The sequence below is a fragment of the Nuphar pumila genome, chromosome 7 (assembly GCF_984573655.1).
Source record: "Nuphar pumila chromosome 7, dmNupPumi1.hap1.1, whole genome shotgun sequence".
Taxonomy (NCBI): domain Eukaryota; kingdom Viridiplantae; phylum Streptophyta; class Magnoliopsida; order Nymphaeales; family Nymphaeaceae; genus Nuphar; species Nuphar pumila.
In genome coordinates this window covers 110,426,826-110,445,447 of record NC_143255.1, presented here as the reverse complement: position 1 = coordinate 110,445,447, position 18,622 = coordinate 110,426,826, and the positions used below count along the sequence as shown (strand labels likewise).

Genomic DNA, 18,622 nt, shown 5'->3' with positions numbered 1-18,622 from the left:
ACAAGTTTGAAATTGAGAAGATTCACATCGATCACAATGGTTCAGATATGTTGATGAAGGCACTACCTAGAGAGAAGCTTGAAGCTTATTATTCGATTACTGGAATGGTGAATCCCTCTACATGGTCGAAAATGGAATGATTTGTTGGGTTATTTTCATAGATATGGAAGATGACCCACTTCATCTAATGGGTTGAGCCCATGTAGTTGAAAAGTCCACATGGAGATGACATTTGAATTATTCCACCTACAAATGCATTGAATGCTTGCAGCGGGTGGTTTTGCAAAAGAGAGTGCCTCTTGGTATGAAGAGGGCAAAGAAAAAAAAAAGAGAAGAACAAGATACAAAGACATAAGAGGCTACAAGAAATTTATGGGTTGAAGAGGTGCTACCAGCTTTTGATCAAGAGATCATTGTTAGGTTGATCTATGGTTTGATTGAGCTGAAACTTGGTCAACTTGTTTATAACACATGACTTTTCAATATGGACGATGGAGATCGTGATTGGTTCTCTTTGTCAATAGATTTCTATGTAGAGTTTCTGGGCCACCATTTTTGGTGAAATCTCCTCAATCCTCTCTTGGTTCCTTGTAGAAGTTATCTCTTTACCAAGATTGATTGGTCTTGAGATACTTTGTGGTTATATGCCTCTAATTTTAACTAGAGAGAACTTGTATGTGCCCATGACTTTGAGAATAGTGAAGAAGTTTGATGGATTATGATCTTGTGATTTTTTTTTACTCCTTGTTTTGAGAAGTTTTTCCACATTAAAGATTGTTGTGCTGTTATGCATGTGATTGTTGATGGTTTGATCTCTCTGTAGAGGGCTTTTGTTATTTGCCCAAATAGTTGTTCTACTTGTTTGTTTTTTACCAGGTTCACGTAAGAGATAAGTGTTGTTGTTTGCACTCCGTTTTCTTCAGCAGTACTAGAATATTGTTGGCAGATTTGTCACTCTAGGGAGTGCATCATGAGTCTTTGAGTTGAAGTAAGACGAAAATGCGTTCCTTCACATTATTTGTACTTCAATGCATTGATTTTTTTTAAAGGAATTCTTAGTACCCGCCTCTCCCTCTCTACGGAGAAGGGGAACGGTCTTACCCCTTTTTTCTTTAGGTCCTGTGAGGCTGGACTCTCCAAAAAATCACACATTCAAGTACTTTTTGCTTGACCTGAGCTGTTTATGGGTTTATCATTACTTATTTACTAAGAAACAAGCTGTCTTTCAAATTGATTTGATGTAAAAAATCAAAATATTTTATCATCAAATTTTGGTATGATATCACCATTTATTTTTTTAACCTCTTTAAAATACACGTACGTGCATAAAAAATCTCAATGAAATGCATGTGTTGCATGTTTTATATTGAGTAAACAATGATAAACGCATCTAACGGTTCTTATCAAGTAAAAAGTACTTAAAAGTAGGCTTTATAGAGGGTCCTAACTGAACCTAATGAAAAAAGAGAGAGAACCATCTCCTTCTACACACAACATAACAACATAAGCAGTACCGTTGTAAAGTTCTGTTCCCACAATTTGAAATAATCAGCCAAACACTGCTAAATGTTGCTCTGCTGGAACAGGCCATAGCAGCAACATTGTCCGTCTTGTTATTGACGAGGAATATGCTGGCTATATTATAATATGATAGTAACCTATAAAACTTTTTTCACTTGGGAAAGTAAGATGACTTTTTCACATCTAAGAAAGTTTTTCACAAGTTCTGCAAACATGTGAATCATTTTTTTTTTTTTTGAAAGGCAAGCTTGGGTTAGGCGGACCCCCTACCAGAACAACAGCCACCTCATGTGGCAAAGGGATTCGATCCTGGGCCTTCAGCTTGACACAGGACCCCTCTTACCACATGGGATACCACCTCCCTGGTATGTGAATCATTTTTTAGTTGCAAAATGACACAAATTTGGAGGGGACAAAGTTTTCCATTTCCATACCTCAATGTTTAATAGTGATCAAAGTCCAAAGATGTAGGAACCAGAAACTAGCTTGTGCGTATCTTTCAATCTTCCTCACACATTTGTATGAAGACCGATCCACTGGCTGTTGTGTTATTTATCACCAAAACACCCTATTTGATTCATTAATGCGTGATAAGATACTGAACTCTTGTATTTGAAAAATGTAACAAAAAGTATCTTTGAAGCGTCACTTGATAATATTTTATGGCAACTTACAGCATGAGTCATGTCCAAGATAAAACCGATGACCACTGATAAAACAATGATTCGCCCATTGGAATCCTGTTCTATCTTCATAGATTTTTCAAGATACCTCCTCATGCAGTTTCTCTGCAGCATCTATAATTCAAAAATGGTTCATGGGCTGGCAAGCTTGCCTTTAATGTTTTATTCTTTGGTGGGTGACTGAACTGAAACCCTAGATGGCAGTTAAAATAATTTTGAGCGACTCAAGCATCAAGCTGTCTTATCCAACTTGGTCCTAGGCCTTAAACATAGCTAATAACAGGACTATAAGCTTGGGAAAAGAAAATGATTCATCAGACTATGTGAGCAGGGATCTAGAGATCGGCTAAGTGCCATGGTTATTTGACACAGCTAATCACGACAGCATTTCATGTGGGGCCTGCAATGCTGTCGTGTGATTGGCTAGTGTAACATAGCCATGGCACTTGGCCACTCCTTTGATACCAACGCCTGCTATGTTGCGTTTGAAAAGCAAACCTCAAAGAGTGGCAGCCTTTTGTTCAAAATTTAATTTCATGTGAACTATTAACTTACAACAGACCCCAATTTTTCTTTTTTCTGACTAGAAAAAGATCAATCTGCTAAGATATATCTTTTCTTTCTCCCTTAAGTTAAGAGAGAGTGCTTTCTTCTTGTGTTTGTACACAAACAGCAGCAAAATTTTCTGTCGATGCTAGATTCTACATAAGGTCATCCTTTCACTGCTACTAAATTTAGAATGATTGGGTCTAGGGCTGGTAAACTAGCCGAACGAACTGAAGAAGGCATGTTAGACTTGGTTCATTTACCAATAAATTGAACTCTTGATTCAGCTCATGTTTCTGTTTAGTCGAGCCAAGCTCGGCGTGTCTCTGAATGAGACGAGCTGAAAGCGAGTTGGGCTAAACATTTCATGTTATTTATACATAAACCAGTTGTATCCAGACGAGTCACCAGTCGAACAGAGACCAGTCACGAGTTGCTCAGTTTGCTCTGATTGGGTCCAAGAAACCATGAACCAACTACCCACGTAGGTCTGAACCAAATCAAAACCCAGTTGCACCCAAAATTGACTGCTATCAATAAGGTGACGAGTACTCTCAAGTCTCAACCAAACCCGGGGGTTTATGGTCCATTGGTTGCTTGCCCTTCCCTCTTTTATCTTCTAGAGAACCGCAGAACGGTTGTTGGGCTTTTAGCTCCATCAGAACTAAACCGTTGCCTTGTGGAGGAGGGCTTCGTTCCTAAAACTCCCCTCAGATATTAATCCTCACCAATTTGCAGAAATTGTCGCCTGCCAAATTGGGTTTCGTTCATGGCTCACCTCTTCACCCTCAAACCTCTGGTTGTCGACCGCCATTCCTGCCTTCCTTCCTCTTCCTCATCCTCTTCTTCTTCGGAGCTTCTTTGCTTCCATAGGTTGAACTGTATACATTGGAGGGCTTTAAAAGTATCACGGAAGACAAATAGGACACGGTTGGTAGCTCGGGCGGAATCTACCCCTAATGGGCCGTCGAGCGATTTGAATCCTCCTGGTGGCTCTATGGTACTCTCTCTCTCTCTCTCGCATAGTTAAAGGTTAAGTTTCACCATGATGGGATCCCCAAATTGGCTTGATAATTACTTGATTGTTTGGTGAATGCTCAATTCTTATATGGGTATGAGTCATAAGCTGCATCTAAAACAAACCCATCTTACATGAAACATTTATTTACACGTCGCTTGTCATTTTGTTCAACTTAGTATCACATGAGAGATGTCTGCTCATATTGGAGATCCATGCATGATATGCCCCACTTGCTTCTTGGATATTTGGAGGCCTAAAGTTTCCTTTTTCAATGTCTTCAATCAGCCAAAGAGTCGGAGGGACATTCTCTTGGAATATGTCAAAAACGTACAGCCAGAATTTATGGAGTTGTTTGCAAAAAGAGCACCTCTTCAGGTGAGATATCCTTCTAGCTGGATCTTGAGTCATTTGATTTATTGCTTATGTGAAGGAACTGTTGTGCAGCTTTAACAACTAACTATGCAATTTATGCTCGTGGAAATTCTTATCAAATGATGACATGATGGTTGTAATGTTATATGGGTTCTGCTAGTGTTCATGATTTTAGTTTTGTATTGCCAAAGGTTGTGGAAGCAATGCGGCAGACAGTTACAAATATGATAGGAACTCTTCCCCCTCAGTTTTTTGCTGTCACTGTAACCACTGTAAGTATAGTTCAAGTCTGTCACTATATATTTGCTTTTTTTTTATGCTATTATTAATGCTAAAATATGTGGTTCCAATTCAGGTTGCAGAGAATCTTGCACAGCTCATGTACAGTGTCATGATGACGGGGTACATGTTTAGGAATGCGCAATATCGGTTGGAACTCCAACAGAGTCTAAATCAAGTTGCTCTTCCAGATGTCCAAAGCAATAAGGTGTGCATATTTTTAAAATGTGCTCACTCTGTTTTATGGTTGTCTCCGGAATGAACAAGGTGGATGTTTGTTCCTATCATGTAAAGAGTTGTAGTGCAGTTCGGTTCATGCATGCAAGTGCACAAATACATCTGCTAGATGACTGATTTTTTGGTGATGGCGTTTTGTAGAGAGCAGCTAGTCATTTGTGTGTCAGATATTCATATATGTATCTGAATTGTTTATTTGGAAGCACTGCCAGAGGAGTGAATTTTTGTTTGGTGACATGCCTTCGTGTAGGCTGGCAGTCGACATCTTCATTTCCTTCTGACATGCATTTTTATTTTTTGTGTTGGTTTGTGTAATGATGACTTTATGCGTTAGTCAGGAAAAGTTCTTTTGTGCTCCTGTTGATTTCCTTTGAACTAGCTGTCAATATCATTGTTGTCTATCTTCTCTACCCCCATGTTGCTTCTGCAATGGTTGTCCAAAATTCATGCTTGTTATATCAGAATATAGAAGGTTTTCAGCATTTTCCATATGAGAGCCTTCGAGAATGAATTTTGGCATCTCTTATTCCAAAAGTTATAGGTAAGGTTGGTTGAAATTCATGATTAAAAAAGGGAAAAAAGAAAACAGAGGAGAGAACCTGTTCTTTGTCAAGATTGTTGTTTCTGGTTAGGGGTTCTTTGGGAGTTTAGACATTGCAAGTGTTCTCAAATTTTCGGTGTGGACTGTAGCAATAAGGTTTTGGTTTGAATATGTTTTTGCTAGAACTCCAAAAAGAAAAAAAGGTTAGTGCTAGAAAAGAAGCCAGTGTTGACATTTGACACGTGAGTCTGCACAAAGCAACCCTTGCTATAATCACATAAACGAAAATACCATTGTTATTTTTATTTCCTTTCTTCCTTTTGCAGGAACCCTGTGTTATAGTTATGCAACTTTTGATTAGGCTCTGGACCTTCTGGCTCTATATGAACATGACATTAATTTCTAATGGAAATATTTATTTGACTTGGATATGGATTTAACTGAAATTGTTTGATGCTCTTTAGTTGTCTTCCATGGCAATAGACAACTAAGAGGATGAGTTGAGATGAGATGTTGAAATATCTTGCAGGACATCTATTAAATGTTGCTGTGGATAGTTGGTTGATTGAATCCCTGCCCAATCAAATACTCACAAAATCCAGGGTTATTCTCTAGAGCTAAAAAGTATTTTTGTTTGGTGCTTCTTGGGATGTAATCATCTTGAGCTGCATTCTAAAACTTTGGTAGTTTCTTTTGACTAGATTAGGAGGTACAATCTTTGAAGCAAGAATATTGAGGCTTCTAATGACCTCTTTGCTTGATGCCTGTTTGAACTGTCTTTCTGGCCTCGTCTCTATGGTGGAATGTATGGCTGCAACTAAAGTATTAACAATTTAACAACTAAAGGAGCCCCTTAAATTAGCCATAGAAAGTTCCAAAGATGGTTGGAAACTTGGATCACCAAAGTATGTCCTGAAACACCCATTTTGGTCTAGAGAATGTAAAATTGTATAGGGTACTTAATTCATTTAATATTTTATTCTATCTTCTCTTTTCTGATTCATTTCAAACTTTTCATCTATTGTGATTTATCTGGAAGTTTTTTCTTCTAGCTGAAAAGATATTAAATAGAACTTTCTAGCTTTGTAGACATGACGAGGTTAATTTACTGTCTCATGCCTTCTATTCCTCATCGCAGCTCCTCAGAAGCATAAAAATGAAAGAATGCAAAATTATGAATGCAAGGCTTGATTGATGTCTATTATTTAACCCCACTTGTAAACCAAACATAGAGCAGTTAATCTATATACAGTTAAATTTTGTGGCTTTGCTCTTCCATCCAATCTTGCATGGTATCTCATAATGAAATTTTTTGAGTTGGAGTTTCTAGGCTGTCCTACAGAGTTGCCATTGTGTATTGTCAAAATGGATGAGTTGTATTTTACACTCCTGCTAATAAAGAAAGACTGCCCATCTGTACCTTGTCTAGTTACGGTCGAATAGCGAATATCAACTTCTTTCATATTTGTTATGTATGAGCAAATGAATTAATTGAGCCATAGCTTTACCAATCTTCTGTTGAGAGAAAGTTCTGTGAAGTTTGGACTGTGTTTATGAAGTCAGTATCTGTAGGGATGGAAATCCCAACAAAGAATCTTTACACCTTTTAGGCTCAGAATTTGTTAGGTTAAGGACAAAATAGGTATGGGGGTAGAGGGGTGGCAGTGCCTGGAATTTTGACCTAAATCACAATAATCTTTTTGAAATTTATTGGCGTTTTCCTGAAACACAAACAGAAAGGGACATAGAGCTTGTTGGAGAAACAAAAAAGGGATGTTGGTTGCCTTATGGCAATTCAGATTTTCCATTTAACCTTTTTTTTTTCCAAAATGCAGGATGCACCAGATTATGCACCTGGTACACAGAAAAATGTGACTGGTGAAGTCATCAGGTGGAACAATGTTTCTGGTCCAGAGAGAATTGATGCAGTAAAGTACATTGAAATACTAGAAGCTGAAATTGAGGAGTTAACACAGCAAGTAGAACGCAGATCTGCAAATGGGCAGAATGAACTTCTGGAATACCTTAAATCTCTTGAACCTCAAAATCTGCAGGTATTGTCCAAAGTGTTGCACATACTTAAATCATTCTATTTCTTTCAATATAGCTGAGAGGTGAGTGTTGCTCTTCATGAAATTTTCTTATTTACTGTGGCCTGCATCTGCATACAATGAATATTGTTTCAAAAAATTCTTTGTTCAAACAAGTTATATTTATAACCTGGTAGTTGAAGCTGACCTTGTAACTATGCAAGTTGCTTGAGCAACCACCATTGGTGCAGTTTTCATGTCAGTTGCTATGTCACATGGACATGTCCAAGAGGACACAGGACACTCCGTTCTTGTGCAGTTTGTTTCCTATTATGAATAGCCTCTAAGAGGACATGACAGGCATAAATTGAAGTATCCTGTGACGTATGACATTGTTATAATCATCTAAGAATTCCATTCAAAAACACCAAAAGAAACTGCAGAAATTTTTTTCTGTGTCCCATTAGGTTGTGACAGATTAGGGGCATAGGATTGTGGTTATTGGGCCCTCTACTTTTGGGTGCACGCTCGAACAAAGTTTACCAGCACAACACCAGTTACACATATATTGTACGTATGTTCATGTGTATGTATCATGTGTATATATCCAAATCCTAGTGCTTATTGTTTGTATTCTTGCATCTCATCTTGCGCTTGTGTTCCTATTGATCTTTTATCTTTGTTCTCACATTGGGTTGGTTATGGGAAGCATGATCTCCTTCCATTGTAGCGTGATTTATGTTCCCTTGGGTGCACAGCCTTAGGATTATTATCTAGGCAAGACTGTTAGGATAGGAATGGGATCTTGAATCCTTGCATCTCATCTTGTGCTTGTGTTCCTATAGATTTTTTTATCTTGTTCTCACATTCGGTTGGTTATGTGAAGCATGTTCTCCTTCTGTTTAGCTTGATTATGTTTCCTTGGATAGTGGGCTAGCCATTTGGATAGCTTTTCTCTCATGCTGCTTTTAAAATTCTTATAAAAGGAAAACCCTTATTTACTTTATGTTGTATCCATTACAGGCATATATTCTTGAAGGAAATAAAGGATCATAATTAATTAGCATAATGAGACTGGTATATAACATAAACTCTAAATTTCTGGTTTGGCTTTGTTTCCAGTGGACAATTGATTTTAGTTACTTGCATTTGCATACTGTCTCTGATCATGTAAGTGTGCTAATTAAATTTCAAAATAGGAATTCAATTTGGGACCTGGCCAGATTTGGATCTGTCCATGTCATTCTTGAAATGAAATGGGGATCTTCGAAACACGAGCTTTGATTAACAAGAGCAAGTGTCAAGAATGACACTAAAGCATAACCCTTAAAAAGGGTATAACTGGAAACAAAATAAAAATAAAAATGTATTCTTTATTGATATGAAAAACCAATTGCTTAAGAAGCATTGGAGTAAAATACAAGAGGGGCTGCACCCCTTTATATACACAGCTGAAAGAGGACTCAATAGAGCTGTTGGGCACAGTCCAACAGCTCTATTAAGAGCTGTTGGACTGTGTCAGTCCAACAGCTCTATTGCTAGTCAAGTCTGGACAGGACTTGACTAGCAACAGTCATTCTAGTTCAAACTGAACTAGATGACATAAAGACAAAAAATAAAAATAAAGGAAAAAAAATACAGAAAAGAAAGAAATTAAAAATGTATTTATATATATATATATATAATAATATAATATTATTATATATACATATATGTACAGTTTTACATTTTAACACTCCCCCTCAAACTTACGGTACAATGAGCGAAAGTTTGTCTAAGAGAAAGTGAAATCGGGGAGCAGCGAGAGGCTTTGTAAAGAGGTCTGCTAACTGATATTCTGAAGTGACATATGGCAGATCAATTATCCCGTGTAGATATTCCTCTCTGACGTAGTGACAATCCATTTCGATGTGTTTGGTGCGTTCGTGGAATGTTCTGTTACTGGCAATGTAGATCGCACTTTTGTTGTCACAACACATTTGTGAAGCCTTTGTTGCTTCAACTCCCATGTCAGCAAGCAGTCGTCGGAGCCAAACTACTTCCATGGTCGTGGTTGTCATGGCTCTGTATTCAGCTTCGGTGGATGAGAGAGATACCTTCTGCTGCTTTTTACACCTCCACGAGATTAATGATTCCCCTAAAAAGACACAAAAGCCAGTGGTTGAGTGTCTGTTATTGGGATCCCTCCCCAATCATCATCAGTATATGCAATTAAATCAAGAGAAGAGGAGGAAGATAAGAAAAGTCCTCGTGAAAGAGAGGACTTGATGTATCTGATAATACGCATGACTGCTCCCATATGAACAAAAGTAGGAGCATGTTGAAATTGACTTGCTGTATGAACAGCATGTGCTATATCTGGTCTGGTAATGGATAGATAGGAAAGTGCCCCGACAAGCTGTCTGTAAGGAGTAGGGTCTGCAAGAAGTTCTCCATCATCAATCTTCATTTTAACATTAACAACTTCTGGAGTGTCAACTTTCTTATCATCAGGAATACCAGACCTGAAAACAATATCAAAAGCAAATTTAGTCTGAGATAATAAATGTCCTCTAGGAGAATAAGCAACTTCAATGCCTAAAAAATATCTCAACAAGCCCAAATCAGTCATTTCAAAATGAGATTTAAGAAGTGTTTTGATTGTTTCAACTCCCTGTTTATCGCTTCCGGTGATGATCATATCATCCACATAGAGAAGAAGCACAATGATCCCTGCATCAGAATTCTTAATAAACAAAGCAGTGTCAGTTAAACAGAATTGAAAACCAATATCAATCATAACACGACTAAACCTATCATACCAAGCTTTTGGTGCTTGTTTAAGTCCATAAAGAGCTTTTTCTAAGCGAAGGACTTTACCCTTAGGAATACTTAGACCAGGAGGGGGTTCCATATATACTTCTTCAACTAGCTTTCCATTTAAAAAAGCATTTTTGACATCTATTTGAAAAATAGACCATTTTTTGATAGAAGCTAAGGCAATTAAGGTTCGGACAGTAGTCATACGAGCCACCGGAGCAAAGGTTTCTTCATAATCAATCCCATATTCTTGGGCATAACCTTTGGCAACTAAACGGGCTTTATATCTTTCAAGAGTACCATCACTCTTGGTTTTAATTTTATAAACCCATCGACATCCTATAGTTTTCTTCCCTGGAGGAAGATCTTGAATATTCCATGTAGAAGCCTTTTCAAGTGCATCTAATTCAACTTTCATGGCTTCTATCCATTTGATATCATTTTTTGCTTGAAAATATGTGGATGGTTCTTCATATGAGTGAATTAATGCAATAACTGCCCTATATGTGGGTGAGAAAGACTCGTATGATACAAACTTTTCTGGAGGCCTCGAGATTCGGGATGATTGTCTAGTTGGAATGTTAGAATATTTCTCAAGTGCACATGGAGTATTAGACTCTTGTCGCCTGGAATATTGAATACTAGTATCTCTATGAACTTCTTCATTTTCAACATTAAGATCAATAATTCTTGGATCATCATCAAAGTTACAATCAAGGTCATATTCATCAGATGTTGATGTTAGATCTAGCAAAAAGGAGTACTCAGTGACGTCTTTTAATTTTCTAAAATCAAAGAAGCTCTCCTTTTCAAGAAAGGAAACATTTCTAGACACAGTTTATTATTTTTGAAGTCAAAACATCTATAACCTTTCTGGTTTTCAGCATATCCTAAAAAGGCACAGGGAATCGCACGAGGGGAAAGTTTATCATTTTTGTCAGTAAATATGAAACATTTGCACCCAAATATTCTTAATCTAGAGTAGTCTGGAGAAATGTTCATAAGTTTTTCAATGGGAGTGATATTTTGTAACGAAGAAGATGGCATCCTATTAATGAGATAGGTGGTAGTTAAGGCAGTTTCTGCCCAAAAGTCTTTAGGGACTTGATTTGCTATTAATAAAGTTCTAGTGGTTTCTATAATATGGCGATGTTTTCGTTCTGCCAGTCCATTTTGTTGAGGTGTATAAGGACAAGATCTTTGATGTGTGATGCCATGCAATTTAAGATAATTTTGAAAATCTGTGGATAAAAACTCTCCCCCTGAATCTGTGCGAAAAATAGTAATATCATTTTGAAATTTGTTTTTAACCATATTATGAAAAGTTTGAAAGTATGAAAATACTTCAGACTTATGTTTGAGAAAGTACATCCACGTATGTCGGGAGAAATCATCGACAAAAATAACATAGTAAACAAATCCTCCTTTAGAAATTACTGGTGCAGGACCCCAAACATCCGAGTGTATTAATTCAAGTGGTCTTGAAGAGAAAAAGGTTCTGTTCTGAAATGGTAATCTTTTCATTTTGCCGAGAATACAATCTTTACAATCAAATGATTCAGAGTTACAAAATTTCCCTAGATTTGGAAAATGTTGGATTTTGGCTATATGTGGGTGACCAAGTCTCTTATGCCACAGTTCCAACTCTATTTTTTGAATATTATAACAAAAAGCTTTCTTCGGCATTTCCAAAAAATCCATGTAATAGAGTCCTCCTTCTCTATGGTCTTCCCCAATCAGCTTGCCTGACTGGCGATCCTGTACCCAACAACCATGAGAAGAAAAAGAAATATTACACCCATAATCAGAAATTTGAGATACAGATAAAAGATTTAAATTTAATTTGGGAACATGTCTAATTTCTGGAATAAAAATTTTTTTTTGTTTTATAAATTTTTTTAAAATCTCCTATTCCTTCTATTTCAAGAGAAGTCCCATCAGCAGTAAAGACCTTTGACACACTTGTTTTATTTTTAACACATTTGGATAGACTTTGATTATTTGGGGTCATATGAAAAGATGCACCAGAGTCAAGAAGCCAAGAAATTTTACCTAAATCAGGAAAAGATGAGGCTGCTGGGCCGGTTGAAGCTTCAGATAAGGAAGAGGCACCTTTGATGAGAGGCTGAAGGATCTCCATTAGTTGGGCCAGGGAAACTGGTGCATCCTGATCTTTAGGCTCCGATCCAGCAATTGCAGCTCTTTTTTCTCTCAGCTCCTTAAGTTTGGGACATTGTGGCCTGTAGTGTCCCGGTTCATGACAGTGATGACAAATAACTTTCTTCTTATCATAGTCACCATTTTGTCGGTTAAAGTGAGGAGGCCTATATGATCGAACATGATTCCCTGGTCTAGACACGGCTAAAACGGAATCATCTTCAATTTTTAAAGAACCTTTCCGGAGACGATTTTCTTCCATTGTTAACTCTTCAATAGTTTCAACAATAGAAGGAATTTTTCCCCGGTGAAGTAGGGCCGATTTAGTGGTTTCAAATTCCGGCCTTAATCCAGTGATAAACTGGTAAAAATGTTCAACATCGAGTTGTTTCTGACGAAGCTCGATGTCTTCGGCACAATGTCACTTTGGTTCTAAAAGGGAAAGTTCTTCCCAAAGTTCGGACAACCCATTGTAATATTCACGAATAGTTTTGTCTCCTTGTGTCATCATTCGAACTTTTTCTTGGAGGTTGCACACGTGTGCAATATCTTTAAGGGAATACATATTCTTAAGGTATTCCCATGCCTTATCGGCATGATCAAATTTGGCAAGACTTGAGCATTTTTTAATGTCAACGCTATTGATAAGCCATGACATTATCTTCGCATGAGATATTCTCCATTCTTTCCATTTCTTCTCGTATGAGGCAATAGCCTTGATTTTCTCTTCTTCCGATAGAGGGACGTCTTTATCTCCCTCCTTTTTAGTAAGAGATAGCTTAGGTTACGAATCGGAACCATCCACAATCCCCCATAAGCCCTTTCCCCATATATGGTGCTTCATGATTGAAGCCCATGTTACATAGTTCGTATCGCTTAGTTTCATAGGCATGATGGTGACTTTATCATTGTCATCCATCGATTACAAGGAGAGAAAGAATAGGGATAGAAGAGAAACAAGAAGGAAAATGAGAAAGAAAGAAAAAAAAAACAATACAACAAGATGTGAAATCTTCTCCAATGAAGTGATAAAACACTTCTCTTCAAGTGGCGAACACTTTTGCAAACAGGCACGGAAACCGAGGCAGCTTTTCCTCAAGATTTAGTACTTCCGCGGCTCTGATACCATGAAATGAAATGAGGATCTTCGAAACACGAGCTTTGATTAACAAGAGCAAGTGTCAAGAATGACAATAAAGCATAACCCTTAAAAAGGGTATAACTGGAAACAAAATAAAAATAAAAATGTATTCTTTATTGATATGAAAAACCAATTGCTTAAGAAGCATTGGAGTAAAATACAAGAGGGGCTGCACCCCTTTATATACACAGCTGAAAGAGGACTCAATAGAGCTGTTGGGCACAGTCCAACAGCTCTATTTAGAGCTGTTGGAATGTGTCAGTCCAACAGCTCTATTGCTAGTCAAGTCTGGACAGGACTTGACTAGCAACAGTCATTCTAGTTCAAACTGAACTAGATGACATAAAGACAAAAAATAAAAATAAAGGAAAAAAAATACAGAAAAGAAAGAAATTAAAAATGTATTTATATATATATATAATAATATAATATTATTATATATACATATATGTACAGTTTTACATTTTAACAATTCTGGCTCTTTCAGTTTCTTCATTATCAGTATTAAGTTATAATTACTTGTTGGCCAGCAACTTAGTGTACTTGTTGCTCATCAACTTATTGAAAGTCAAGGAGGACATCCTTGATCCTGTACCAAAGTTGGAGGTAAGGGTGTTCAAACAAATTAGTAATAGGCTGATCTGGATTCTGGTCAAATTTTAGGTTGTTTAGGCATAGTTTTTTTTTGGAGGGGGGGAATATAAAAGCATGTATGGCATAGTTTGTTAAAGAAGAAAAGAGAAAAAGAAGAATGAGTTCAAGTTCGAGCTTGTCATGAGCATAGCCAGCCAACATCAAACTTGTCTTGGTTTCTTCATGAGCACTGTATTAGGAATTTTAAATTCAACGCACCAATTCTTCTGAAGCCTTGCAACTAGGATGGACATTTGACTGAGCTGAGTTGCACATTGCAGGAACATGTTATGCTTGTGGCAAATTTAGACTTTGAGTGTGCTAGGATACTGGAATGGGCTTAGTCTTAGTCCGTTTGGTCACTGGCCTTTTAGCTGTGTACAAACTCATATGAGATGGATGAGATTCATGGGGCTGAGTTGTGCCTGATTAAAACTATTTTCAACCCTGACCTGGTTATATGCTAGGCTACGCTTGGTCTCATGTTCTACACTGGCTCCAGCTGTGGGCACAAACCTTACCAGTCTCAACTAGGTTTTTGGAGCCTATGGAGTTGCCCAGCCATATAAAATACACACACATGATAGTCTCTAGGTTTAGATTTTGAAGTACCAAATCAGGGTCGCTGTAGTGAACTCTTCATGATTCCAATAGTTTGTGATTTTGCTCTGTAATGGGGAAATTTTCCTTTGACTATATCTATATAACACGGACTCTTCTAACAGGGCACCACACCCGCGTCGTACCTGCAGCCATGCTGGTGCGACACTTTGATACGGCTTCCTTTGTGTCAGGTGAAGTCAACCACCCTGAGGTCCATTTCTGTCCAAAAGTAGATTCAGTTAACCCTAACCAAGTCCAGTTTTATCTATATTATATATATAAATACATAAATGAACACACATACACGCAGTGTTAACTTAAAACTGTTAATATATATATATATATATATATATATATATATATATATATATATATATATCCTCCCCACACCCGGCACCCCTGCACCCCCGCAACCAAGTTTTTTTAAAGTGCCGCATCCGCACCCGCACCTATGTGACATAGGAGTATATATATATATATATAGTTGTTTGTCTTTGATTGCTTGGTGACTATAAGGTTACCATCCTGAACCTTATTCCTACTATTTTAAAAGGCTTTTGCAGATTATTGCGATAAGGATGGAGATGCATGAAGATCTCCCTTTATTATGTTTAATTGCTTATCCATCATCTGTGTTTGACATTTTACTGGTCTGTATGATATGTATGCTTTAGATCCTCCACTTCTCATACGTTTGATGTTTGTTTTGGTCATATGTTCTTTAGCTGCCGCTGATATAACTAGCTTATGTAGGAACTGACCAGCAGCGCTGGTGAGGATGCTGTGCTTGCAATGAATGCATTCATAAAGCGTCTTCTTGTGGTTTCAGATCCTGCAAAAATGAAGGTTTGGAATCGGCATACCTCATTTGCTCTTTGATCAAGAATGCAAGCTCTTACATTCAATAAAATATGGAGTACAGGGGGCTTAACTGAAATGACAATGATATGTGGACTAATGCTTCATGAATAACTGTTATTGCAAAGTCATCTTTATCAAAAGGATGGGCTCAAACATGAATATTGATATGCATATTTATGCTTCCAAGGAAGTAAGGGAATCTGAAAATGCATAGTTGAACAACTGAAACTTGCGACCCAGGCATGTGAGTGTCTGCATCTGCGCATGTGTGTGCTAATGTTCACAGCCATCCGTGAATGTTAACACATCCACCACATATTTATATCTCTTAACAAATTTAAATGTGATGTTGGTTTGATGCATTGAATGTCGATCAGGTTTTCATTGTAGTAACTGGATAAAGAAAATACACTTAGGCATTATGCATTTCCAGTTACAGTTAATAGATGTATCATTTGCTCTTAATAAAATTGCTAAACTGCAAGATGGTGATCAGTGCATCAAAATGGCCATGTCATCTTCCAAGTTGTTAGGGGTATAAATTTGTGGTGAACTTGTTGATATTCATGAATTGCCGTAAATATTTACAGATTCCTGCACATATATGCGTGCATGCACGCATACATGCATGTGAGCAGCAAGGCCTATTTGTTTTTGTAAGCCCTTTTGCCACCGTGTTTGGCTCTTTCCTGCAATCGTATTGGTATGGATGCAAATCTTGAGTCTTTTAGATGTGCTCAATTTGCTTATGCAAATTTAACTGTAAAGTGAAAGAAACAGAAACATGTGAAACCTACATTGCAGCATCTTTTGCACATATGCATGTCCACTGGTATTCTTGTTTGAATTAATTCCCATGTCCCTTTTTTATCATTCTGCAGACAACGGCAACCCAGACTTCAGCCCCAGAGCTTGCGAATTTGGTCTATTGGCTGATGGTGGTCGGTTACAGCATCCGGAATATTGAGGTGCGCTTTGATATGGAGCGAGTTCTTGGTACTACCCCAAAGCTTCCCGAGTTACCACCTGGCGAGAATATTTAGCAATGCTGTTTGGAAAGGTGGTTGAGCCAGAATGGATTCCAGAGTTCGATGAACGAACAGTCTCATGTATGTATTCACTTTCTTGCAGAGCCATATTCATTTTGGATTAAATGCTTTAGCTCTTTCTGCATCTTCTCTTCTTGTCCATTAAAAATTATCGGCAACTATTCCAAATTATAGAATTGAAGAACTTTGAGCAGCCATATGTTGAATAAGTGTTTTGCTTAATCCAAGCATGTAGATGTGTTTATCATTGCTTATTTATTAAAAACGAAATTCTTCATTTTTAGTTAATAAAGTTTTTGATGCAATATATGCCGTTAATTTTTTTGTTGAGCTAAAAACATATACAAAATTAAAAAATGCTTAAACTAATATATTTTTCTACTAAATAAAGTATAGAGATCACATCTACGGGTTTAGATTAAACAAAAAATACATGCAAGTGCATTTTCTAAAAGGATCTGGGAGATGAATGGTATGAAAGCTACAACTTACTCTCAGATATATAGTAGGGTGCACGATCATTGGCATGCACGTTCATAAGAAATAAAGGATTTACTACTAAATTCCTTTTTTTTTGCCCAGACATTTAGCGGCACAACAATCGGACGTGCCTAGCACATCTGATTGTTGTCTGATTAAAAGGGGTTCGATGTTACCCCCTTTCGTGTGTGTATATATATAAGTATCATGATAAATAATTAAAATATATTAAAACTAAAAGAATTAAAACATAAAAACCCAATTATTTCTACTTATTCTAATATTTTGGTGAAAGTACTAAAAACCAGTTTTCTTTGTATATTATCATTTATCATCTAATGCATGAATTGTTCCTATGTTGACTCCACAAGCTTGCTAACTACATTAACACTAACAACTGATTTTTAATACTAACCACACTTTAATCTACCATGAGCTGAATTAATATTTTTTAATAAAAAAAAAGTTTAGAAACTGGTTTGTGATATATAACAGATACATTAAAATAGTAAAAACATAAACATAAAGAAATTTCAATATTGAGTTCACTAGTTATACAATTCAAACTGTAACTGCTCTTCAAATAAAATAAGAAAAGGTTATATTTGGTCTAGTATAGGCCTCTCCATGATTCCAAACCAAGAAGCGGAAGCGAAAAAACGAAACGAGAAGCAAGGTATTTTAAATTTTATAAGTGGGATGTAAGAAGTTAATTTAAAAACAAAAATAGGAATAGAAAAGTAAGTGATATGATATTGAATGGGAAGCAAAATATTAATCAAATGGAAAATAAATAAAAATAAAAATAAAATTGTTGATTCTTAAATTTTGTAATTTTATAGCATAATAATTAAATTTTTCTCAAAATTCAGAAATGATGATTACCAAGTTAGAGAAAGAACATGGGAAGTGAGTGAAAAGTGTGAAAGGAAGCACATGAAAAAATGAAAAAGAGTGTGACCGAAGCATTAGGAAGCAGGTAGGAAAGCAAGTAAAAATTGTGTAGGAAGCATAGAAAAACGTGAGAGAAATAAGATTTCCATCCAGTTTCGTGCTTTCAAAGGGAGTTTCTGAGAAACTAGCTTCCCACCTATCTATGAAGTTTCCAGTAACCCTGTTTCAAACACAATTAAGGGATCCCATAACAGATTAGTCAAGAATAACCATCAAATCCTTTATCGACATGGTTACCAAGCTCATGCTCCAAATCACATATTATGCTGTCACAATGATACAGGTACGCACGCTTACGTGACACATGTATATATATAATATTTTGTATTATTTCTTCTATGTCACAATGATACAGGTACACGCATACTTAACTCACGTGACACGGATTCGTTTTTTTTTCAAAAGTAAGATACTGACACGTATATATATATGTATAATTTTGTATTATTTCTTCAAAAAGTTTTTTTTTATTTAAATCTTATGAAAGCATGTTGATATTAATAATATAATTAATATAAAATATTTTATGCCACCCACTTAAGGTAATTCACGTGAATTGATAAAAAAAAAATGTAAAACAATAACATATCTTCTCTCTCTCTCTCTCGACAACAAGACCTTTTTTTAAAAAGGTTTATTTTTTAACTCCAATGCTTGAGACACGAGCCTGACAGGTTTTAGCGTATGTCATCATCCTGTGGCATAGGGATGGCAG

The 18,622-nt window shown here is 36.7% G+C and overlaps 1 protein-coding gene across 1 annotated transcript; it reads left to right on the top strand.

The window, feature by feature from the left end:
* The first annotated feature begins 3,148 nt into the window (after nucleotides 1–3,148).
* Nucleotides 3,149–16,670, top strand: LOC149832913 (uncharacterized). Its single transcript, XM_090014776.1, has 7 exons — nucleotides 3,149–3,750; nucleotides 4,057–4,146; nucleotides 4,335–4,415; nucleotides 4,499–4,630; nucleotides 7,036–7,254; nucleotides 15,317–15,409; nucleotides 16,306–16,670. The coding sequence occupies exons 1-7, from the start codon at nucleotides 3,520–3,522 to the stop codon at nucleotides 16,465–16,467; spliced, it is 1,008 nt and encodes a 335-aa protein (XP_089870902.1). The 5' UTR covers nucleotides 3,149–3,519; the 3' UTR covers nucleotides 16,468–16,670.
* Nucleotides 16,671–18,622: the final 1,952 nt, after the last annotated feature.

Bases quoted from the DNA above. Each gene is read 5' to 3' on its own strand.
- LOC149832913 (XM_090014776.1), top strand. From the start codon at position 3,520: ATGGCTCACCTCTTCACCCTCAAACCTCTGGTTGTCGACCGCCATTCC. The intron at 4,147-4,334 runs GTGAGATATCCT...GTATTGCCAAAG, and splicing joins CAAAAAGAGCACCTCTTCAG to GTTGTGGAAGCAATGCGGCA. The intron at 15,410-16,305 runs GTTTGGAATCGG...ATCATTCTGCAG, and splicing joins CAGATCCTGCAAAAATGAAG to ACAACGGCAACCCAGACTTC.